The following is a 23,138-nucleotide window of genomic DNA, read 5'->3' as shown; positions in this document are numbered from 1 at the left end:
TTTTTAAAGTGAAATTAAAAAAAACATTTCTGATTTCCTGAACATCTATATACATCTTCTCTCCCTCTCTTTGTAACATGCACACATTTCAAGGTAAGTGTCAGAGGCATGGATTTTCCCTCTAGGAGCACATCACTACCTTCTTAATGATTGCCTGCCTGGCAGATGATAAGAGTATTTTCCTTCTGCATTTAAAGAAGAAAAACTTATCCAAAGCCCACTGAAACTGATGAGAGTCCTTTAAAATACTGTCTTTGGATCCAAACCAAAGACACGGATTTGCCTCCTTGGTTGCAATGTATCAGTACAACCCCAGCTTTAATCTTTTGAAGCACAAGTGAAGATTGTTGTTTTTGTTGCACAATGAGGATATTTCTGAAAATAACTTTTACCTGCATTTCCCCTTACCCTACAGGATTGGCAAGGTTATTTTGACTGGGATTTTTTTCATATTGTAATCATGCAGTATCGTACATAAGCATTTTTACATCATTCACTTCCTGACAGTATTTGTACTACATTATAATTAGAATAGAGAAGTGTATCTGTGATTCTGTAGCTGTACATTTAAAATACCTATGCTTCATTTATAGCTGTTTTTCAGAAGCTAATGTGACATGCAGATGAATGAGTAAAAAAGCAGTATAAAAATCTTTTAAATGCCTTGAAAAGCATTCATGTTATTGTCTTTTCAGGGACCATATCTGTGAACACATTACGTACGCCATATACTGCACCAGGAGAAAGTGAAATCCTTGACTTGGACGATGACTTATATCTTGGAGGCTTACCAGAAAATAAAGCAGGCCTCGTCTTCCCAACAGAGGTGTGGACAGCACTTCTCAATTATGGATACGTCGGCTGCATTAGAGATTTATTTATTGATGGTCAAAGCAAAGATATTCGACAGATGGCTGAAATTCAAAGCACAGCTGGTGTAAAACCCTCATGCTCAAGAGAAACTGCAAAACCTTGCCTTAGCAACCCCTGTAAAAACAATGGTGTATGCAGGGATGGGTGGAACAGATATGTGTGTGATTGCTCTGGCACGGGGTACCTTGGCAGATCATGTGAAAGAGGTAGGTTCCATGAAATGACTGCATTTCTATTTTATATAATCCTGCACAGTGAGGAAAAATGGCAAACTCTCATTAACTGTCCTGAGGCAAAAAAAGCATCCTTGTTTTTACTTCATATGAGATGGAACCCTGCTCTAAACTGAAAGAACTCTGAAGGAAAATCATAGGGGAGACTCTGAGATGCAGAAAGAAGTATTAGTTGCCCATGACAGAGAGACAGTATTGCTGAATGTCTCTTAGAAAATGCCTCCTTTTGTGTCTCATCATACATTGCTGGGTTCTGAAAAGCTTTGTGAAAGCAATTTTTAATATTATTGTATTGCTAAACAATCACATTCCAGTTCCAAATGGAGGACTAATTCTCTGCCTATTTGTGTCAATATCAGTCTGTAAGAAATTTACCTTAGAATTCCACAATATCAGCTAAATACATGACCAAAACTTTATCCTTGAGTCAAAGAGGAATCACTGTAGAAATTAATATTTATTACTTGGCTCTTTTAAAAAAGATCATGGTACCCAAGAAAACTGTTTGTAGTTATCTTAATTCACTGAATATCCTCTAGGAAAAATAACCGTGAAGTTGGAAAGTGAAAAGGTAGATAGTGACAAGGAAGGCAGATGTTAAAATTAGTTAAAAGGTAGAAAACCCTGTAATTTATTTAAAATTACAGAGTGTGCTAACAAAAGATTTTAATGTAAGTAGGATACCAATAAAAAAGTGTAGTTAATATTTTATTTTTATTCTTAATGGAATACAAAATGTGTCAATGTCAGAAGCTGTATTTTTAACTCTTGCATTTGACACAGTAGAGATTATCTTTAACCTAAAATCTAAACCTAAAATTTATTGACTGGAAACAAGTTCTTTTCATATGGTTTGACTATTGTTTTCTAGTTAGTCAGATAAAATGAAAATGTATTCTTTAAAAATAAAGCCCTAGTGAATGTTCTAAGTTGTATGTTAGCAGATATGTGAATTTAAGTAGTATTAGTGCCTCCATATTATTAGCATTCACAAGTAGATCCTCAGGTTTTTCTGTGGTTTTTTTGTGTCTTATTTTTTGAGAATTTATGCCTTTGCCTCATGGCCACTCTCCAGATTGTTGTTACTGGTGGGGTGGAGCTGGCAGAGGGTACAACTGAGCTGCCTGATGCATCCCCTAAGCCTTTGGTTAAACATGGCTCGTGTACCACCCTGTGGCCATACTCTTCTATTACACAGGGCACAAGTGAAAACCGGATTTGCATTTTTTTCTACTGAAATGTCGTGTGTATTAGAGACATAAACAGATGCACATCTGCAAAGAACTTCAAAGCAGGCTTCGTCATAACAATTTCCCAGAAATACATTGGACAGGTGGTGATACTTTATATAGAAACCTTTGTCCTTTTTTTTTTTACCCATACCTTATTTTCAACCATCACGCAGTTTGAGGCTTCATTTTAGTCCTAGTGGGAATGGTGGTACTGTAATGGTGATGTTGGCTTCCCTACAGTAACATTTAGTTCTTGTCCAGCAGAAAAATGTGCAGCAGTTCAGCAGTATGGGATCTTTTTCTTCTCTTGGATTTTCCTCTCCAGAGGAAACTACATTGAAAGGAGATGTCTTCTCAGTAATATTCATATCCCAAATGAGCATGCATTAAAAAGATTATAGCTGTGGGGATTCTGAAAGCATCGTGTTGGCAGTGTACCACACAAAGTTATTATAACTACTACCCATGTGCAGTAACTGATAAACTTTTGTATTTGGTGATATAAGCAACAGAATGATAATTGTTCAAATTAATTTAAATAAAATAGGAACATGTTCATTTTAACAAACAATACAGGTTCACAAAGAAAAGAAAGCTTTACATTGAAATATTGAAGATTAAACAACTGGAATGTTTAACATTAAGTGATTAAGATGTCTTCAGTAAAGTGTATAGCTACTTTTTATTACCTGCATTTTTTTTCATGCTATTTCCCCTGAAATAGAAGTGCTAACATCCGTACATGGATGCTTAGTGTACAATAAAGAATCAGAAATAATTTCAGCTTATTAGTGCACAAAACCCCTGGAACACCCCTGGGTTCTATTTTAATTTCTGTATACTTTATATATAAACCTTTTACGTCCATGTCCATTTTATCCTTTTATAAGTTATTATTGATTTTATTCTGGATTTTCAGTAAGGTTAAACATCAATATAATCTGTAGATTGGTTTTAGTGGATTATGGAAACTACAGCAGATGCATGGACAAATGTCACAGCAGTATAATTCAGCTTTCTATCTTTGTGGATCTCAGTATATGACTGCAATGCCTTTTGCAGGTGTATGCTGTGGACTAGATGGCTAGGAACAATGAACAACAGTAAAATAATCAAACAATTATAAGAAAAATAAGCATGGTAACAAAGATTTATTAAAGCGACTTTTCTGAGGAGAAAATATGTTTAAAGTAGAGTGTGTGTAGAAATCCACATTGTGCATGCACAAACACCTACATACACACATATACATTAAAGAAATATACTTTTCATTCCTTGTATTATGTATCTGGGCACTTTACAATTTTGAATGAAGAAAAATAGAGGTGATAAGATAATAGATGGTAAGAAGAATTATGTGTTCAAAATATTATGGTAATTCTATTGACGTCTTGTATTAATGATTTGTCATATGTGTTGAAGTTCTAATACCTCTACAGTGTGGCTTAGGGCCTCAATCTGAAATAATACCAGTAGAGGAATTGGGAAGAACGATTTCAACTTCTAGTCACATATTATTTAGTAACAAATCATATATAAATAATAGTTTTTATCAGATTAATGGAAAGGTTCCCTATGATTCATCAAGGCTGCAGCTTTGGGCCCAGGTGGACTGAAGTACCTGTTATGGGGAAAACACCAATGCCTAGGAATAGAACAAAAACTAGTTTAAATTTCTCTCAGTAGCAGCTGATATATTTGAATACTCACACAATTTCTGGGAGTAAGATTGTGTATATCAGGGAGTGTTTTCAGGGCACGATACTGTTGCTCTACTTACACTGGTAAATAAAACAAGACCAAAGAGCAAACCTGATAACTTGATTACTGATGATCGAGATTGTTCACATATTTCTTAAAATGACTGTGGACTTCATCATCTGTCACTTTCTGGGCAAAGTTAGTGTGTGATTTTGGAAAACAGCAGACACAGAAGGTGATTTCATGTATTAAAAACAGCTCTGTGGGCTGCAGCACAGTCCTCATTATTGCAGACACTTTGAAACTGAAAAAGTAGGAAAAAATTAATAATTCTCTTTTGGGGACTTCACAGGCGTCACAAGGGGTCCAGAGGAAACAAGATCCTGTTTTATTTATTAAAATTTATGCAATAGATATCCATGCTCACCAAGCATCATATTTTTAAAATAACACAAACTTGACTGCAAAACTTATGAGAAAGAACACTGACATTCAAGTGTCTATCCATACTTCTTTCACTCTAATTTAAATAAGCTATGAATTGAAGAATAACATCTACTTGGAAATTTTTCTGTCTCCCTATAAATATCCAGTTCAGCACTTTTGAGTGTAGGAACACTTGTAGGAAAGTTTCCAGATGAGTTGTGCCTCAGTCTCTTCAGCAATTTAGGTAATTGCAGCTCAAGTGAAAATTAAGATCCTGAATCTCCTCCTTATGTCAGTACTAGTCTTTGAATCCTTGCCATTAGGCACATAGATGATTGAGTTGTTGTGTGTATATGTAGGAAGGAAGACTATCTAGCTCTAAAGATTTTAATAAGAAACAAATTGAAGAAAAAAATAGAGAAGGGGAACTGAGTGGGCTCTTTTGGGGGTTTTGGTTCATTCATGTGCTTTTATTGCTTGGTTTTTGCCTCAGAAGCAACAAAGGTTTTAATTTTCAGGTTTATAAAAATGTCAAAAGATAAATATATAAAATAAGTTTTTATAAATCTTTGTATTATGTATTACTTTTAATTTCTTGTTAATAACTCTATTGCATATACGTATTTGCTGCCACAAAAAAAAATCAGTGCTATTTTATAGGGATTTTCTGATATTTTTCTTTTCAATGCTATGATTCCAACACTGAAGTGGTAATAAGACTATCATTCTTTACTGTTGAAACTCTGATTATATAAATGAATATCAGATTCTGATCTAAACTTGAAGCCTATTGTCATTTGATCTAATAATTAAGAAAAAGCTGAACAAGAGAAAAAAGACATTCTGCCAACACTTATGTGAGAACATTAAGCAGTGTAGATGAGACAAATACTTTGGACCTTTCAGACAGAAAAACTTTAGGTTTCAAATATGCTGCAAACATCATTATCTGCATAGCTGGAAATCATCAAACCTGTAAATATGTTCTTCTAATCTTTTACATCTAAGGACTTTCACACCAGCATTAGTAATCCCTTTTTCCCAACATCAGATTTTTTTTCTCCAAATTTGTATTGGGAAAGTCTAAAGTTCTTTACACAGCAGAAGGTTGCCCAGTGAAGCTGTAGATGCCCCATCCCTGGAAGTGTTCAAGGCCAGATTGGACGGGGCTTGAGGCAAAATAATGAAGGGGAAGGTGTCCCTGCCCATGGCAGTGGTTGGAACTAGATGATCTTTAAGGATCCTTCCAACCCAAGTCATTTTATTATTCGTTTAATAAAAATATCATCTATCATTTTTGCCTCTTACAGAGTTAGTGGAACATTTTTGTCCTTTGTAACATGTAGGCTGGAAGTCTTGAAGAGCTTATCTGCCTTTAACAGTATATAAGATATGCAATGGAAACAGTTTTGATGTACTTAGTTACCATTGTTATAGTTAAGTGTCTCTATTATACTGCAGCAAACCGAAGCATAGAGAAGTTTCCCCTAAGTATTCCCTCTTATCTTTCTGCTCGTTGATTATTTGGTCTGTTATTTGGCAAGTAACAGACTTTTTTTTTCAGTGAGTTGAGGTGCCCTCAGAATTGCACCTTTTTCTAAGAAGGATTCTGTAGCATTGTGTTTAGACATCATCATCTTCAACAATTTCTAGGATGGAGTGGTTTTGAGTGAGTTAAAGAATAGAAGAAGCTAAAAGACCTCTAGTGAGCTAGTAGTACATAAACAATCAGATGTGCATAAAACCAGGGCACATTCAGATGATGTATTTTGCCAATCAAGTAGTAATTTTAGTTATGTAGGATGTATAGTTTTGTGTGTTCCTGCAGAGCCTACTGGTGGTCTGCCCACTGACTGTTGTCTTTGGGTAAAGGGTGTTGCTCTTTCACTGCTTCTTCCACCATGATGTGCCACTGTCAACATGCCCAAGAGCCATTTCCAAAGGCTTTGGTGGTTAACTGGTCTCGATGTTTGATTTTCCTGCAAGAAAAAAAACTACTAATACCTTTCAGAAATGCATTCCCCTTGCTTTCTAGGAACCGCAGCGCCTCCCTGTGAGCAGAAATGCAGTCTTTTTGCTACCTTCTGGTTACCAGCCTGGAAGCTGGGAAAAGAAGACTTGGGGCTGGTTGCTCTGGGCTCTAACAGACGATAATTGCTCTGTGCCAGAGCTTCTTGCCAGGAGGGTTTCCTGTAATGTCTGAAAGTGACAGTTATTTGTTTGTCCTTGGGGTTTTAAGATCTAACCCTCAATATGCCAAGTCCAGTCTCAATTGTCCTGTTGAGGCTGTCGTAATCTTTGTGTACACATTTTGGATTCTGAAATGGTTTTTTGTGGTCAAGAAGCAATCTGTGCCCCATCCAAACTGTGCTGGGCACAGTTATCTGTTTTAGGAGGCTTTTTGCCAACTGAATGATAAATGTAACCGTGATGGTAGCAATGCCAGTAGGGTTAATACATGAAACATCCTAAGGGTGGTTATGAAGGTAAATGACAGTCAGATGTGGCCTTTTATTAGACTGTAAGGTTTACCAGAATATCTTTATTGGCTTTGACCTATTTTAAGTGCACAGGCCTAATCTTTCAAGCATTGTTTTATATGTGATTTTACTGATCTGGTTGAAGATGCATATATGACTGAGTGGGTCATTAAAGAGCAATTTAGTTTATTTAAAAAGCACCAAGATATGCCACTTGACAAATCAAAACAAGGACAAAACCTTCAAAAAAACCTCCAAACAAGCAAAAAACACCTCCACAACTTTGCTTATATTTTCCAGTAATAGTAATGAAATGTAATGTGTAATTTTTCTGTGTCGTGCTAATTAAATATACGTTTACCATCTGATCTTTAAGGAGTCTCAGTAAATAGAGTATGGTTATTTAATAACTGATTTTCTCCTTTATATTTTCAGAGGCAACAATTTTAAGCTATGATGGGAGTATGTTTATGAAAATACAGCTCCCGGTTGTGATGCATACAGAGGCCGAAGATGTTTCTTTACGGTTCAGGTCTCAGCGAGCTTATGGCATTTTAATGGCAACAACTTCTAGGGAATCTGCAGATACCCTTCGTTTAGAATTGGATGCAGGACGAGTTAAGCTAACGGTCAACCTAGGTAACAACCTCTTCCTCCGAGAAATTAACATGTTCTTTACATTTTTCTTTTTGCTTGCAAACATTTATGAAACAGCCTGTTTTAACATTAAACTGAAATGATATATAAGCACATGTCGATGCAGCAGTTGCGTATGCACATACACAAATACATGGCCATTATTATAATTTATTTTGTTTTCTTTTGCATTTCTGTATTCTTTAGTCTTAACATAATCCATCACAATATTTTTGTACTATTGTGTATTCTAAAAAAAGAAGACAAATTCATCAGTGGTATTTTTGGACTAAATAATTGTTCTTAATTGTGGAACATTGGTCTTCCTCCACAACTGCTTCACAGTAGCAGTTCCACAATTTAAATGTGCAAGCAGAAACAATGTGTGTATGGTTCAGTTTTACTTCCACTAATTAATGTATAACATGCAATTGTATCAATGACTTTCTAGTTTTAACACTGGAAACTTACAGTTAGATATTCCCACTGATGAATTTCTCAGTCTCCTCTTTTTAGTTGTCATATCTATAGTAAATCCATCTCCTATTTTTTAAGCAATTCTGTAGTGGTATCTTTGTAGTATCGAACAATAACACAACCCTTCAATGCCCAAAGACTGCGGCCCTCAGCAAACAGCCTTGTGAACACAGGAGGCACAAGCCCTTTTATAGAAAAATATTTGATTTCCTTGTTTAAAATATGATGGACAAAATATCGGGTTGTGTTTTTCTCTAGTTGAAAAAGACAGGAAGGGAGGAAGGGAGGAAGGGAGGAAGGGAGGAAGGGAGGAAGGGAGGAAGGGAGGGAGGGAGGGAGGGAGGAAGGAAGGAAGGAAGGAAGGAAGGAAGGAAGGAAGGAAGGAAGGAAGGAAGGAAGGAAGGAAGGAAGGAAGGAAGGAAGGAAGGAAGGAAGGAAGGAAGGAAGGAAGGAAGGAAGGAAGGAAGGAAGGAAGGAAGGAAGGAAGGAAGGAAGGAAGGGAGGAAGGGAGGAAGGGAGGAAGGGAGGAAGGGAGGAAGGGAGGAAGGGAGGAAGGGAGGAAGGGAGGAAGGGAGGGAGGAAGGGAGGAAGGGAGGAAGGGAGGAAGGGAGGAAGGGAAGGAAGGGAAGGAAGGGAAGGAAGGGAAGGAAGGGAAGGAAGGGAAGGAAAGGAAAGCACTTCTGCAGGTTTATGAATAAGTCCAAGTCAGGACCTGAAAGAGAAAAGGAGTATGCTCAGGAAAATGCACATTCTATGAAAGTGTTCCCATTCAGCAAAATGCTATTTTCAAAGGGAATTAAGTGTTTTATTGCATTAGTTGCAGATAAATAATTTCAAGAAAGCACAGGTGGGGGTAAGAAAATAATCACCTAACCCTCCACTTCATAAAAGTGTTGCTCACTGAAATACTGTCCTGGTGTTCAGCTTTCAAAAGGGAGGAAGAGAAGCAAAGGATATCCCTGTTGATTCTTCTTTTGCAGTCCCCTCCACTGTGGAGCTAGGGGCTACTGCAGGCCATAATGGGGAGGTTCCCCAATGCTTTCTGTAAAGGGGGTGTGCAGGTGCTGCTCCTTGGCTGTTTGCAACCACTTTTCTGATGCGGTTGACGACACATGACAAACTCAGCTATATGGAAACAAAATCTAGGTTTGATGGTATATATGTTCCTCAAAGGTATAAACCAGAGGTAGAGGTACAAAACAAGTAGCATGGAGTAGATTTTTTTTCAGTAATAAATAAATTCAGGTAACCCAGCAGAGGATTGTGCACAGATCAAGTATTTCACTTTACATACAAAACACCCTCTGCCTACTTCTATAGTTTATGAAAGTAAATAAAAAGTAAATAAATCCATGCTTTAACAATACTCTTCCTTCCTCCAACAACCTTTTTTCTCTCTCTCTTTTTTTTTTTTTTAAGTCAGGCAAGAAAATAATCTCAAAATAGAAAGAATTTTCTTCATTCTCTGATGAATGTTTATAAATATGTGACTTTCCTGTGTATTAATGTAGCTTTAAAGTAGTCACTGTTCATGTCTTAAATAAGGATATGTAAACGCACAAAACCTTATTTGTAGGGCTGAGGAATGAGCTCTGTATTTTAATACTTAGTTTTGAAGATCAGCCTTTGAGGTATAGTATCCACAGGTTGTCCAAGATGTCTGATTGTGGCCTGGCTTGCTCTATGACCCATTGTGACGGAGCACTTTCTAACTGCATTGAGAGAAATTACCTGTTCTTTCACAGATGGGGAGAAAGTTGCAGCCTGCCTCAGTTAAGCATCTTTGACTTTTAATCCTAATTTTTCACTTAGATTTGTCACCATGTAGCTTTGTTTGAAATTGGCCATTTTTACCCTATTTGTCATTTCTATTTATAAAGATTTATCGCAGTATATCTGGGTTATAACAGTGTGTAAAGACTGATGATATGGAGTGGCCATATTTGCATGTGTCTGTCCCCGGAAGGGTGGACTGTGATTTTATTGGATGTCTGCAGCTATTACCTTGAAGGATAAATTTTCATTTTTCATCTATTCTTCCCCATCTAGACTGTATCAGGATTAACTGTAATTCCAGTAAGTGCCTATTCAAACTTTTTAAAATGTTATTCCACCATTATAAAATATGCAAACTAGATGAAAAATATTGTGGACAGCTTGCAAGCACTTGATAATTTATTAATGAAACAGGATGACTAATTGTTACTGTGTAAAAAGTCATCATAAAGTCTAGTATATATTTTATGTCCTTCCCAAAGGACATAACTTTAGCTGAAACATTAAAAAACATTCTACAGTTTGTAAGCAAAGATAGAGGAAATTGTACCTGTAATACTGTATTATTCTAGATGGGCTATTTTATTTAAGGTAGCTGTCGATTTTTGAACCAGCATTTCTGATAAGCTGTCACACGTTTTTCCCGTGTCTTCCTTCTAGTTTTCTTGAAATTTTGCCTTCAACATGTGTTGGAACATAATTGTTTGTACTACAAAAAAATTCTATTTATAATCCTCCAAGACAATTAACAATATTTACTGGCTGGTTATAGCACAATTGGTTTTGCTAAATCTTTGCTTTATGTAAATGTGGTACATTGCAATAAGAACATATAAGACTGAGAAGAAACGTATTTCTATGATGATTTTTTACACTCTAATCATGTAAAAAAACCTTAAAGTGAACAATTTTTCTCTGTGATATGCATGTTTATGAAACAGAGGGGAACATTTGCCAGATGAATGGATTAAATTTTAACTTCTCTGATATTATTTGGATTAAGAGGCTATATTCTGAAAGGAGAAAAAGGACTGTGATTTTATTTTGAGTCTATGGAACTCCTGAATGGTGTCAACAAAATTGATAGTAAGTATGGTAGATTTAAGTTTTGGGTTGTTTTTTTCTTTCCCTTCTTAACAGGTTTCGCAGGCCAAAGGACTGGCTTTATGCAACTAGAAACAAAGCTAGTAGTTGTTAATAGTTAAAAGGCATTAACATAGCATTCCTTAATAGTTTTATAATCCACAAAGAAAAACAAGTATCTGCAGTTATTTATAATGTGTAATTTGCTAATAGATTTTTCAATTAATAATTTTAAAAGACAAAAATATAGCATTTGTACTAAAAAGCAGAATTTTCTTGGGAGAGGTTTTTAATCCAAACAATACTTAAATATAGACAGTCTTTTCAATAGAATAAAGAAAATACTTGTAGATACCAAGACATAAAGATAGCTCCCTCATATTAAAGAAACCCCAAAATTAAAAAGTAAAAATTTTTCACTTATAAAACCAAGTATTTCCTATTTCAACTTGATAAAATGTATAAAATAATGAAAAACCTCAAAATTTTTGGTGTGCCTAAGGACACTAATTTTTTGTACTGATGAAGTCTCAACAATAAAAAGATTTCCAAGTGTAAGACAAACAGCTTTTTGAGCAGAAATTTAATGAGAGTGCCTGCTGCAGGAAAATTCCTTTTTCCCTAGGAAAGGAACGATTGTTTTTTTTCTTAACTTCCTTACTAAAATCAGAAAATCCCTCTTGAAATAGAATTACTAACATAGGGAAAGAATCCCAGGAATAACGCCACAATACAAGAAGTGTTTTGATTTTTTAATCTCTTTTAGACTAAATGCTGTGTCATAAAAATAAATTTAAATGTTTTCTACGTTTCGTTTTTAAGCAAGTTTTGGATCAAAAGAGAAACTACAATTGCAAAGTAATTAGATTCCAATTATGGAATTGCAAAAACAGGAATTGTATGTCCTGGATTGAATTAGCAGTTACGAGTTCTTTTTGGTCTCATACAGAAGCAGCATAACCTCTCTACAAATTATACATGATATAAAATACTCATAAGTTATTTTTCTTTACAGTTTGTTTATAGTCTTTTTGTTACTAGAATTGAGCTTTCGTGATTAGTTCCATCTCCCTTTGGTGCTTGTGTACTGGACAGGGTTTTGTGAGCTTTCAGTATGGTAAGTCCTACAATGTTTTCTTATCTGCACTCGCTACAGTTTTTCAACAAACAGATAACGTTTTAATTTTTAGATTATGAAGAATTATTGCTTTTAGCAGTCCTTTAAAAATGCTTGATTATTACATAATGTAATGTGGTTTAGTTGTACAGAAAAAAATTGTTTCAGAGCAACAGCATCTATAATTTGAGTAATAATTTGCTAAACACTGTAACAATTGAGTGCCTATCTTTTTGGTTTTACTGAGAGCTGGATGTGTATCAGTCCTGATTTTATGTTGATAGAAGTAAATTTGGTTTTCATGTTTGAAAAACTTTTTTTCATTTCCTATTCCTTTTGCTTAGAAATTCGTCGTGGTAATCTAACATCAGTATTGGGACTGAAATACTATTTGTTATACCTACATTAGTAACAAAGTTAAGATCAGGATGAAACTATCTGGTTTGATTTTAGAAAGATAACTTTGAAAACAAAATTAAACTAAACATAAACAAACTTGAAAGGAAAAAAAGGAAAATGTGACTGTAAACACCTTATCCTAACATGAATTTCAAACCTAGTGAATAAAATACTGCACCTCTTCCTCTCATTTTCCCTTGAGTGCAGTCTGCCTGTCTTCTCCTTGCTAGACATCAAACAATTAACTGTTGGCTGGACAGAGCTAAGGTTTCAGTAGAAATTTTTTCTACCCTTGATCGTGCCTTCACCTTTAGCTAATGTCCTATCTTGCAGAAGAGGTGGCATTCTGTGGTTTTCCTTGTTTGAAGTAAAGAATTTTTAATATTTCAAAATATTAATCAGATATCAGGTCACTACTGATCTTGTGTCTCGTTAATAATATTATGGAGACTGTTTATGCCATTTATATGGAACTATGTAGCATACTAAATATTTTGTTCCAGGCTAGAAAATTGGTATCTTCCTAAAACTTTACTCCATTAAGTCAGAAAACACCATTGCCGAAATGTTGGTTTTGTGCATCTTTAAATAACTACAATGTGTTCTTCAGACCTGCAAGCTTACAAAACAAAATTTTCTCTCGGGGAGTGAAATAAATGATCCTTCTAAACTGCAGGTACATGTAGGTCAGTGTTGAAGCTGACACCAGGAGAAGGGGAAAACTCATGAACAGAAGTAACTGCTATGATTTCAGTATTAGTGTTCATTGGCTGAAGAACTAATTTAAAAATAAGGCTGAGGTGGAGTCTGTTGGTTCACATAACATGAATGTAGAGCATTTTTTGTCATTAGGGACTCTGTAAAAACTAAGTTGATAGCTATATGACTTATATACAAAATTGATGAGCTAATCCTTAAAAATTTCCTAAAAAAAAATTCAAAACATTTCTCCCTTTCAGAGAGGGAAATAATTATTACATTTTAATTGTAAATTGTAAAGCATAAATTATAAAAAGCAGTGGATCTTATTAAACTGAATGGGATTTTTAACTAGTGTTTCTCAAAGACAGAACTTCTTCCCATAAAATTTACATTACAGTTCAATAACAGTTTCTGAATAATTTCTGAAGAAATACAGGTGTGCTACATTTCCATATTTTTCACTCCTTCAATGTTAAGGGCTGCTATCTTGACTTACTTGAATTTCCCTTTTTTTCCCCAGTTTTAATGCTTCCAAAACACTAGCACCTGAAAAAAATCCAAGTACCTTTAGCTCTAAAGGTTGCTTGTTTTAATATGCAATGTCCTCTTGTCACAGGCATGTGCAGTCCTACATGTTATTTCATCTTTTGGGTTTTGAGGGGTTTATATTATATTGTATTGCTATAATTTCTGAAAATAAATCATCTGCATTTTTATGTGACTCAGCAGAGTAGGACTGTAAGCTTTTTATTAATTGATACATTATACCATTTATAATGTTAACTGGTAAATACCTGGCTCTCAATTCCACCCTGATACTTTGTTGAATATGAAAAGGTACAGAGTAATACTTTTTTGAATACTGCTGTGAAAGATTCCTCAACTAGTGGCACACAGTGCAAGGGAGATTTAGGTCAGTTTTCTAGAACACAGTTTTGCTTCTGTAGGCAATAATTCATAGAGTAACCACAATGAATTCAGTTATACTCAAATGTAAGACTGTCACAAGAAATCGTTTATGAACTGCAGAATTTTAGGGAGCAGAGGCTACCGTGATCATCTAAATGTGTGCAATTCCTCAGGGAATGTGAGAACCTGCTGTGCTAGCTTTTAAATTAGGAAAAGTTTCCTGAGCTTTGAGGATTTTCTATTTGTTCTTCCAGTGAAGTGCCCCCTCACCAGTTGTATTTAGATGCAGCCTGCCTTCTTTTGTCAATCTACTTATCCATCCATTCTCTATGTAATTTATTTTTCCTCTCATTTTTATTTTCTCACTCCATTTAATTTCTCTGTTCTTCTCTATAATCTTTAATCTTTTTTCCTTGTTTTGTACGCTTTGTCTTTTAAAACTTCCCTATTCTGCAGATATGCACATTGCAGATGATTAAATTATTCTCTTTGACATATGTGACATATGTTATTGAAGCATTTCTTTCTTGTCAAAGTATCCTACAAATCCGGGGCATGACAAGGAGCTCTGTCAGATTATTGGTAAATAAGAGGAAAACTGTATACATTAAAGAACTAACAGTGGTGTACTATTATAGTATATCTTCAGTTTATACATGAATTTTAAGCAGCAGAAATTCTTAAATAAAGACTATACATCCTTTTGAAAGCTACTGCTTATAAAGCTGCATTTTATTGCAAAGTCCACAATTTTCAGCTGTGCTTTTACAGATATTCCAAAATCTACGATGATAAGCAAATCATTCATACATTTCCATGTATTAACTTCTTACCATCTGGTGAAAAGAATTATTAGAATATACTCTTTACTCCATTTTTGCAGTTATTTGCAGTAGGAAGATCATTAAAACTATAGAATTTTATACCTCCACACAAAATGTAAATGTTTGTATTTGGCCTGTTTTCTTACACAGTGCTTATGAATTGTATGAGAGTTTGATCTTTTTCTCATTAAGTGTGGCTGACAGTCTGCTAAAAATATGTGAGAGAGCTTTACCATAGAGGATATGCAGCAAATCAGCAGGGTACTTTCACTGCAATTTCAGTCAGGGACTCCCTTCTGATTGTGGCATAAAGATTGAAATAATTATTCATATGTTTTGAAAAAAAATGCCTATATTTTGCAGATTTAGAATAGGAAGTCATTGGAATCCTTCTCATTCAGCAACATCGCATAATTCACATAATTTCACATAATTTCCTGAAAAAGAGTCTGCTGCCATGCAACAAAACTGAAAACTTATGTGGCCCTTTTCATTCAAATTCTGATTACAATCTACTAGTCAGTAATAGAAAGCATGCAAGAAAAGGAAAATTGCTTCTTTACTCAGAGGCTTTCACTGCAGTCCTCAGTACTCAGTCCTGAAGTTGCATTGATACCATCCAATGTCTTGTTTCAGACACTGTGTTACAAAGCAAGGCTAAAGACAGCTCAATTAGGAAAAAAGTTCAGGTTTAAAAACAAAACCTTTATAAACATATTTAGGAGGGCTAAAGGAGTTAAGGAATAGCACATAATTTGTTCTGTAGAGCCACAGAAGCTGGTTATGAGTGATGTCTTCTCATTCTCAGTCAAATATAGGGTGAAAAGAAATGATGCTGCTCAGATTATAACATGTGAGCCCATCACATTTATTGGCTTACTGAGGGAGTGATGACAGAGCCATTCACCTCTTCCTGCAGTCTATTTGCCCATCTGCTCTACAAAAAAAAAATAGTAGCTGCTTCCCTTCACCTATAATCATGGGAGCACCTAGGGCAAAATCTGTGACTTGATATTTTTAATCAAAAGTTGGGATCATGCAATGGATATTTTCTCAGATGCTGACAGATGTTAACACTGAAAATATTTCTGAGAAAGTGATCTCCACTCCTTGAATGGTAGGAGTGACATAGCAGGGAACATAAAGTGAACCAGCAAGGTCACTGCTAATCATTTTACAAATGTTTGAATGCCATTCTTTAGGACTTTTGCTGCAAAATTTCATCTGTCTCTTAAAATAAATTTACTTTTCTTTAAAAATTGTGTTCTTTTGTCTGTCTTCCTGTCTGCTGGTGATGCTCTTACATGCTCACTGTTTTGCTGCCAGCACAAATATTCAAGTGTCTATGTCATGAATTTGACTAAAGTGACCCATTAACAAAATCGTTAAATTTAACTTGCTGCAGCATTCTTACAGCTGTTGTAGAATAAAACAAGACAGGAGGAAGGCATGTGTGGTGCATGGACAGTAGAAAAATAACCTCTAGTAGAGAAGGTGGATTGCTTTTTTTCAGCAAGACAGACTATTGCTGTTCCAGAATACATTCATCTGGCCTACATCTATGCGAGAACATCTTGGGAAAGTGCATATTATTTACAGAAAGGCAGAAACATCACTTCTTAAGATGTGGAAGGCTTAATCTGTACCAGTTAAGGAAGTGATCTTTCAGACAACTGAAGGTAAATGTTGGAAAGGTTTCTGGTAAACGTGTGTACCTGCAGTTATGTATATCAAATCTATTCTCCTGAATTTGGCTCCTAAAACAAGCTGCAAGTTGAACCTAGGAAATATCTGAGACCAAATTTTAGGGAATTTCAAGCATGAGAAAAAGCCATTGAAGATCATGAAGAGAATACATATTAAGAGATGCCAGCTAAGGGCATGCTGAGTATTTTGACCATTTACATAAGATAAGAAAGGTTTGCAATCTGGTTTATATTATGGCATTTTGTGAAATTTTATATGGATACAGTTTGGCTTGAGAGAGGACTCCGAGAAAGTAACAGTGAAGGCACATTGGACTTCTGAGTATGACCTCTGTCACACAGAGGGTGATTGAGAAAATCAGTCTTGTGATATACTGAGTTATCAGCCAAAACATATGTCTTGGTAAACACAGTAATCTTGCAGGGAAATAAAGTTATCTAAAAGTCTGCCATTTTTACCTCTTCCTTATCCAGTTGTTAAGAAAACAAAAACACAAAAACAAAACAAAAAAAGAAAAAGAAGAAAAAACCAAAACACTTGAGCCAATACAGGGCATAAGAAAATTTTAGTCAACTAGCTTATTATAAAGAAATCTTGAGAAGAGTCTTGCATGTATTTTTCAGTGCCAGTGGTGAGGCCCTTGTAAGTTTCTCTCTGTTTCAGGCCTGAACCTGCTTAGCTGGAGCATGGGAGACAATTATATTTACACAGCAAACCAAAACTCAATCCTTCAATAAATTGAAAATAAATGCTTTACATATGCTGGTTGACCATTAAAGGGTTAATCATATTTACTTTCTCCCTATTGACAAAGCTTTCAAGGTCAGCTGCTGGGGGCTGAAGGCTTTGCTCTATCAGTGTTTCCAGTCTACAAGAAGGACAGCAATAAAGTTTATTTCTGTGTCTGCATTCTACTTGCTGCTTATAAAATCTCATCTGTGTTTTCTCTTTCTTAGCTAACAGAGGCTATAATTGCCATTAATTTTTTGGCAGACTGTCAACAAGATATCAAGTTCTTTTACTAGAAAACAGATGTTTTCCTTTTTAGTGTGTTCCTTCTTTCCTTTCTTTTCACTCTTTTCATCCATCTTATTTTTATCTTTTTGAGTCCCACATTCTACTCATGGTACTTTAAGGCTATGGCTGATTTAACAGGGGCCTCAGTAATCAATTATATAATAGTAGAATATTTGTGGTTGTCTCAAGGGACAGTGGTGTGCTCAGCAATAGCTACAGCAAAAAAGGCAACAGTAAAAGCTTAAGCATATGGTTATTTAAGTAAATTTAAAAACACATACAGTAAGGCTAGTTGCCCTAATTGGTGGTGAAAAATCATTACATTAACATTCAGATAAAGACTTGCCTTTTCAGCAGTACCACATAAATGTTTTTGGAAACTTCTTTAAGACTGATCTAAAGTAGACCTTCCATTTGTGATATTTCCGTATACTTTAATTTTTGCCATGCCAGGTATAGATAGATGTCAGTTTACTGCATATCTTAGGCTATATTATATATCATCTGGCTCTGAGCGTTGATATTCTGCCAAGGTTTTACAAGCAGAGCCCAAGGGAACGGTCTGGAATGAACTGAAGTTGTTGCCTCTGAACCTTCAGTCTGAACTCATTAAAGGAGAACAGGAAGCAGGAGATCATCTAAAATACTAAATATGACAAGAAGACTCTTGGAGGGTAGGAAAGCAGAGATTACTGCAAGCATGTAGCCTCTCATTTTACCAATAAGGATAAAGCAGCCTCAATGATGTGCTAGATCTATAAGAATAGATTTTCTTGAATTAATAGATCCTGATTTATACGCAAGGGAGTTGTGTATGTCTAGCTCATACTGGCCCTATCAAATCTTTCATAAAAGGACTTTAGAAAATAAAAGTACACTAGTCCTTTTAAATATTTTAATGGGAAGAAGTTGAAAGTAACTTTTTCATGTATAGAAGAACATTAATTTCTCATATTTTACTTTTATGTTTTTCTCGCTTAACTTTTGAGAAGCAAGAAGACTTAATCACATTTCAGGACTGGTGATTTAAATTATCCTCACAATTTTTTCCATGACAGAAAGTGGGTGTTACAGTCAAATCTTGTAGGGATAATGAGGAATGCTGTTCTAATCAGTAATAGCAAAGCAATTGAACACTATTTTTTCTTGCAGAAGAATATATAAAAGCTAATGCAATGTCATTCATATTAGTGAACTGAGCTGCAAGGGCAGTCATTTCACATTAAAACTCTTCTTTACTGGTCCCTAAAACTGGTTCCTCAGGAATCTCTACTGACATATTCATAAATGATTGAGAGATGACGAGGAATACTGAGATGATATTATTTGCAAATGCAATGAGATTATTTAGAAAAATCAAATTAAGTATGTGAGGGTTTTCTGAAGAGTTTCAAAATGCTGCATGACTGGATAGTAAAATGGTAGGTGGAATTAAATATCAATATGTACAAAGTAATTAATTTTTTAAAAATTAACCTTAATTATGCTAGTACAGCAATGGAATCTGCTAGCACTGAGTGGAAGAAATTGTGCAGTCATTGTAAATAGCTCTTGTAAAACAGTTCAGTGCTCAGAAGTGACCAGAAATCTCAATGGATGTTAGTAGTTATGGGGAAAGGAAGTAAGACCAGAGCAGAAAGCAGCATTATGCTATTATGCAGTCATTGTTTATCCACTTCTTGAATGTTGTATGTGTGTTTAATTCCTTTTCCCCATGATTAGCTTAAATAGGAAAAATACAGCTCAATGCCACAGGGAGGATTACAAGCATGGATTAGCTTTCCTACATGGACCAGCAATGCAAGGTAGGGAAAAAATTCCTACAAGAATACCAACGTATTTTTACAAATACGTGATTATAAAGGCAAAGGAAGCAGCAGAAAGTTGATAGTTTTGGGTTTTTTTAATAAAATGGAAATACATCAAGGACTTCCTGTGATAAGGCGATTTATGTAGTTCCAGTAGTCCCAAACATGTCCATCACTGAAAGCTGTGACTGTTAGTAAGTACTGCAGAGCAGTCCTGCTTTTCTCTACTGCTCATGAAAGCATAATGCTGAACTAGCTGGTCTTATGCACCATTTCCCCTCTTATTTTGCACCTTCATTTCCTAATGATTTTATCACTCATTTACACCCTGTATTCAGAGCAAACAGGAAATTGCTAGTGAAAGTAATCATAGATTCATAGAATCATAAAGGTTGAAAAAATATATAAATCTATCATCAACTGAGTTGTATACAGTCATTCTAAACTTGGTAATCATATTCTATGAAAATTAGAGTATTACCAGACAGATGGCAGCAGATGGTACAAGCCAATATTTCAACAAATCCAGTCAAATTAGTATAAACCATTAATTAAGTTGGCTATTTCATATGTACTAAGCATTGTGAATAATTTCTTTGACCGCTTAGGACTGTTTTTCCAAATGCAATGCCGCACTAAATCAGTGGTGCTGTGCTTATTTTGAGAACTTTTCAAGGAAAACCAAATAAATTACCATCTCTCTGCAGGTAGATGCTGATTTTTTTGATCAATATATCACATGCTGACAGCCATCATTCTGACCTATTATACTTCTATAGAATTGATATAATAGGTGTTTATGTTTATTTCTTTGATGGAATGGATATACATGAGTAAGAAATACGGGAGAGAAAACAGAATCAGAGTGAAATTTAAAGGGGATATCTAGTTCTCTCTAACACAGCTAGTGAGCATTGCAGCAGGTCTAACACATGTTGAGGTGAATTGACAAGTTTCTTTCAGTCCATCCTTTATTAATAGATATTATGAACAGAATGCTTCTACATTATAAAAAAGTGCAACTAATTTTGATGAGAATCAGATATGATCCTGTTTCTCAGTTTTCTGTGGTTAGGAAAGCCAAGCTGCTTAAGGAAAGCTTAACTATCTTTTCTTCAATCAAAGAAAGAAAGAAAAAAGGAAGGAAATTAAAGGGGTAGCAAACTAAAATTTTGCATAAATTAAAATTATTTTGATTCATTTGTATATTTGTTCTGCTGAAAGTCTGGATTAAATCCCTGACAAGTGAATATCTTACTTCCTAAGCCTTAAGATCAGTGAAATGTGGTTATAGACAGTTGGGAAGAGTACATGAGCATAGAGTTTTTGTCTTTTCCATACGTAGCACAGAATTTGAGTTATCAGCCTATTTACATAAATACAAGTTCACAGAACATGGTTTCTGAGTCATCTGTGGCATTTTGACAGCCCTTCCTTTTCTGCATCGGCGAAAAAACATAGTGTAAGTATGTATTAGTTTTAGCTGTATAACTGCTTCCGAAAGGTGGGCTATTTTATCATTGCTTCACTTCTCTGCAGCAAGTCAGCATTTCATAAATTCAATCTTGATATAGATGTCTAGCAAGCACTTAGCTACAATATTATTCTTCATTAATGTTATAAGAACAATTATTCATTTTTCAATGTGCTTTTTTTGAAGAGCTGATAACGTTAAAAACATCTACTCAATGCATGTCACTGATGAGCAGTTTCTTATATGAAAAGCACTTGCTCTCTGTCTAGCACATTTTGCATTATGTCTATTAAAATTCATGAAACATCTACCATAACATTTTGAGCACTCAGTAGCTTATTACTGGAACCACAAAACTGCTTCCTTATTATCTCTTCTTGACAATAACTTTAATAAATTATATTCAGGTAGCTGTTAAAATTTCCATCCAAACACATTGCTTTTTTGGATAACATGTCAAGTGGTTAACTTATGCTCCCTTCCAGCTGATTTATAGGCTTCAATCCATCAGACAAGTCACTTCAAAGGAGATATTACTCTGTTGAGTTGAGACATCAAGATAAAGTTGGCTTTCTGAGATGCCATCCCCTTTGGGAAATGTGCAAAAAATTCTTCAGCAGTTATTTGTCTAGGCAGTCTTGAAGCAACAAGACACAAGATGAAGACCAAGACATGAACGAGAAAAAGCAATTAAAGAAAAAAGGAAGCTGTGGTTCTTGTAGCTTATAACAATTCTTTGTTATTATTTATCATAATTTTATATTCTTTGAGATGTTCCTCCAAGGAGTGAAGCGCATGTATGTAGAAATAACATTTCATTAGTCTCTGCACATTAAGACTTTTCTCACCAGTAGTAAAATTTACCTGAAGAAGAAGGACCAAATAGGTAAGTCAACAATTCCATCTTTCACTCACATGCCATGAACTGTTTATGTGGGACTTGTGGAAATCAGATCAGAAGTAAATATAATAATCATAGATTGTATGCTCACCGACATTGAAAGAATTTTAGTTTAATTAAAATTTAAGCACTATATTTATTGAGTGAAAATTATATGATGAATTTGTGTTGTGGTTACTGCTATACTTTGAATTGTCTTTGCAGTTTTTGCTATATAACATTTCAGCAGCTTAAAAACGAGTATGCTACTTCCTAGGAGAGAACATCCACCATTCCCTCTCAGAGGAAGAAAAGTTCTTACTTCTCCATTTAACATGAGATAGGTGACACCATCACTGACATTATACAAGACACTTAGGAAGTCAGGCGACAAGCTAACTGGCTATGAATAAGAGCAGCACTGCCTATAAAAGTCAACATACTAGATTATTACCTAAAATTGCATAAAGCAAGATGGAGACCACACCTTAACGAAGTGCAAGTAGGACCTTCTGTCAAGAAGCTTACTTCTTTTGTTCAGTAAAGAATTGTCACTCACTGATGGTGAGCACAAACCTTAAGAAATAATATGTGACACAAGAGCATTGGAGAGATTCTCTCAATGTTGAAAGCAATTCCAGTTTAAAAGCCATAGATTTTTTACTCAGGCATGCAAGAGGATATGCATCAAGATAGTGGAGGTTGTTTATTGAAGAGAGATCAACCTTTGTATTCATCTATTTGTAATTTCTGAAAACAATCTGAAATGTCTATTTCAGTCCTCCTTGCTTGACTCCCATCTGTGTAGAAGTATCCAAGAATAAGCAGTGTCAAGAAATTATGCTTTGTGATCCATGAGTATAAAAATATTTTAAAACACTTAAATAATCAAGATCAATAAATCTTTAAACATTATTCTCATTACTCTTAACCGGGCAAAATGTTTTAATGCAGCATTTTAATTTTTTAAAAAGTAGGATATAAGTGTGAGATTCATTGTAACTATTTTATAACATCAGGTTTTTGGGATGAAGACACCTGTAAATTAAGAGGAGCTTATTCTTAAAATAAAGTCACAGTCCAAATTCTCATTTATGCCAGCTAGTTACCAATCTGCTTATTCTTAAGCACACTGTAGAAAATATAAGGGTAAAATGAAATATTTACATGTTGTTGTTTTTTTCTGCTATATTCATTTTGACTAAACATAAACGTATTTTTTTAATAAAAAGGTAAATCATGGATAAGCATATCTAGGTTATGTTTATGTATATTTTAAAATATACTTCAGAGTTTTGACAGCAATGGTTTTGATATAAATGGGCACAGTCAATGTCAAAGTCAGGCACATGTTAGACCAAAGCTGTTTTTGCTTTTCTCCTGT

At 34.9% G+C, this 23,138-nt stretch overlaps 1 protein-coding gene across 33 annotated transcripts in view; it reads left to right on the top strand.

Moving 5' to 3' along the window:
• The window catches only part of NRXN1 (neurexin 1), a 726,520-nt gene that overhangs the window by 308,021 nt on the left and 395,361 nt on the right, over positions 1-23,138 (top strand). For 24 of the 33 annotated variants that reach the window (XM_071580616.1, XM_071580598.1, XM_071580535.1 and 21 more), the window contains 3 exons: positions 696-1,079; positions 7,381-7,584; positions 10,108-10,134. In XM_071580616.1, the coding sequence (XP_071436717.1) occupies positions 696-1,079; positions 7,381-7,584; positions 10,108-10,134 (615 nt within the window). The remainder of the gene's footprint in view (positions 1-695; positions 1,080-7,380; positions 7,585-10,107; positions 10,135-23,138) is intronic. The other 9 variants (XM_071580693.1, XM_071580684.1, XM_071580756.1 and 6 more) reach the window with 1 other exon arrangement.

The sequence above is a fragment of the Pithys albifrons genome, chromosome 2, assembly GCF_047495875.1.
Source record: "Pithys albifrons albifrons isolate INPA30051 chromosome 2, PitAlb_v1, whole genome shotgun sequence".
Classification (NCBI taxonomy): Eukaryota; Metazoa; Chordata; class Aves; order Passeriformes; family Thamnophilidae; genus Pithys; species Pithys albifrons.
This window is presented reverse-complemented; position numbering and strand designations above follow the sequence as displayed.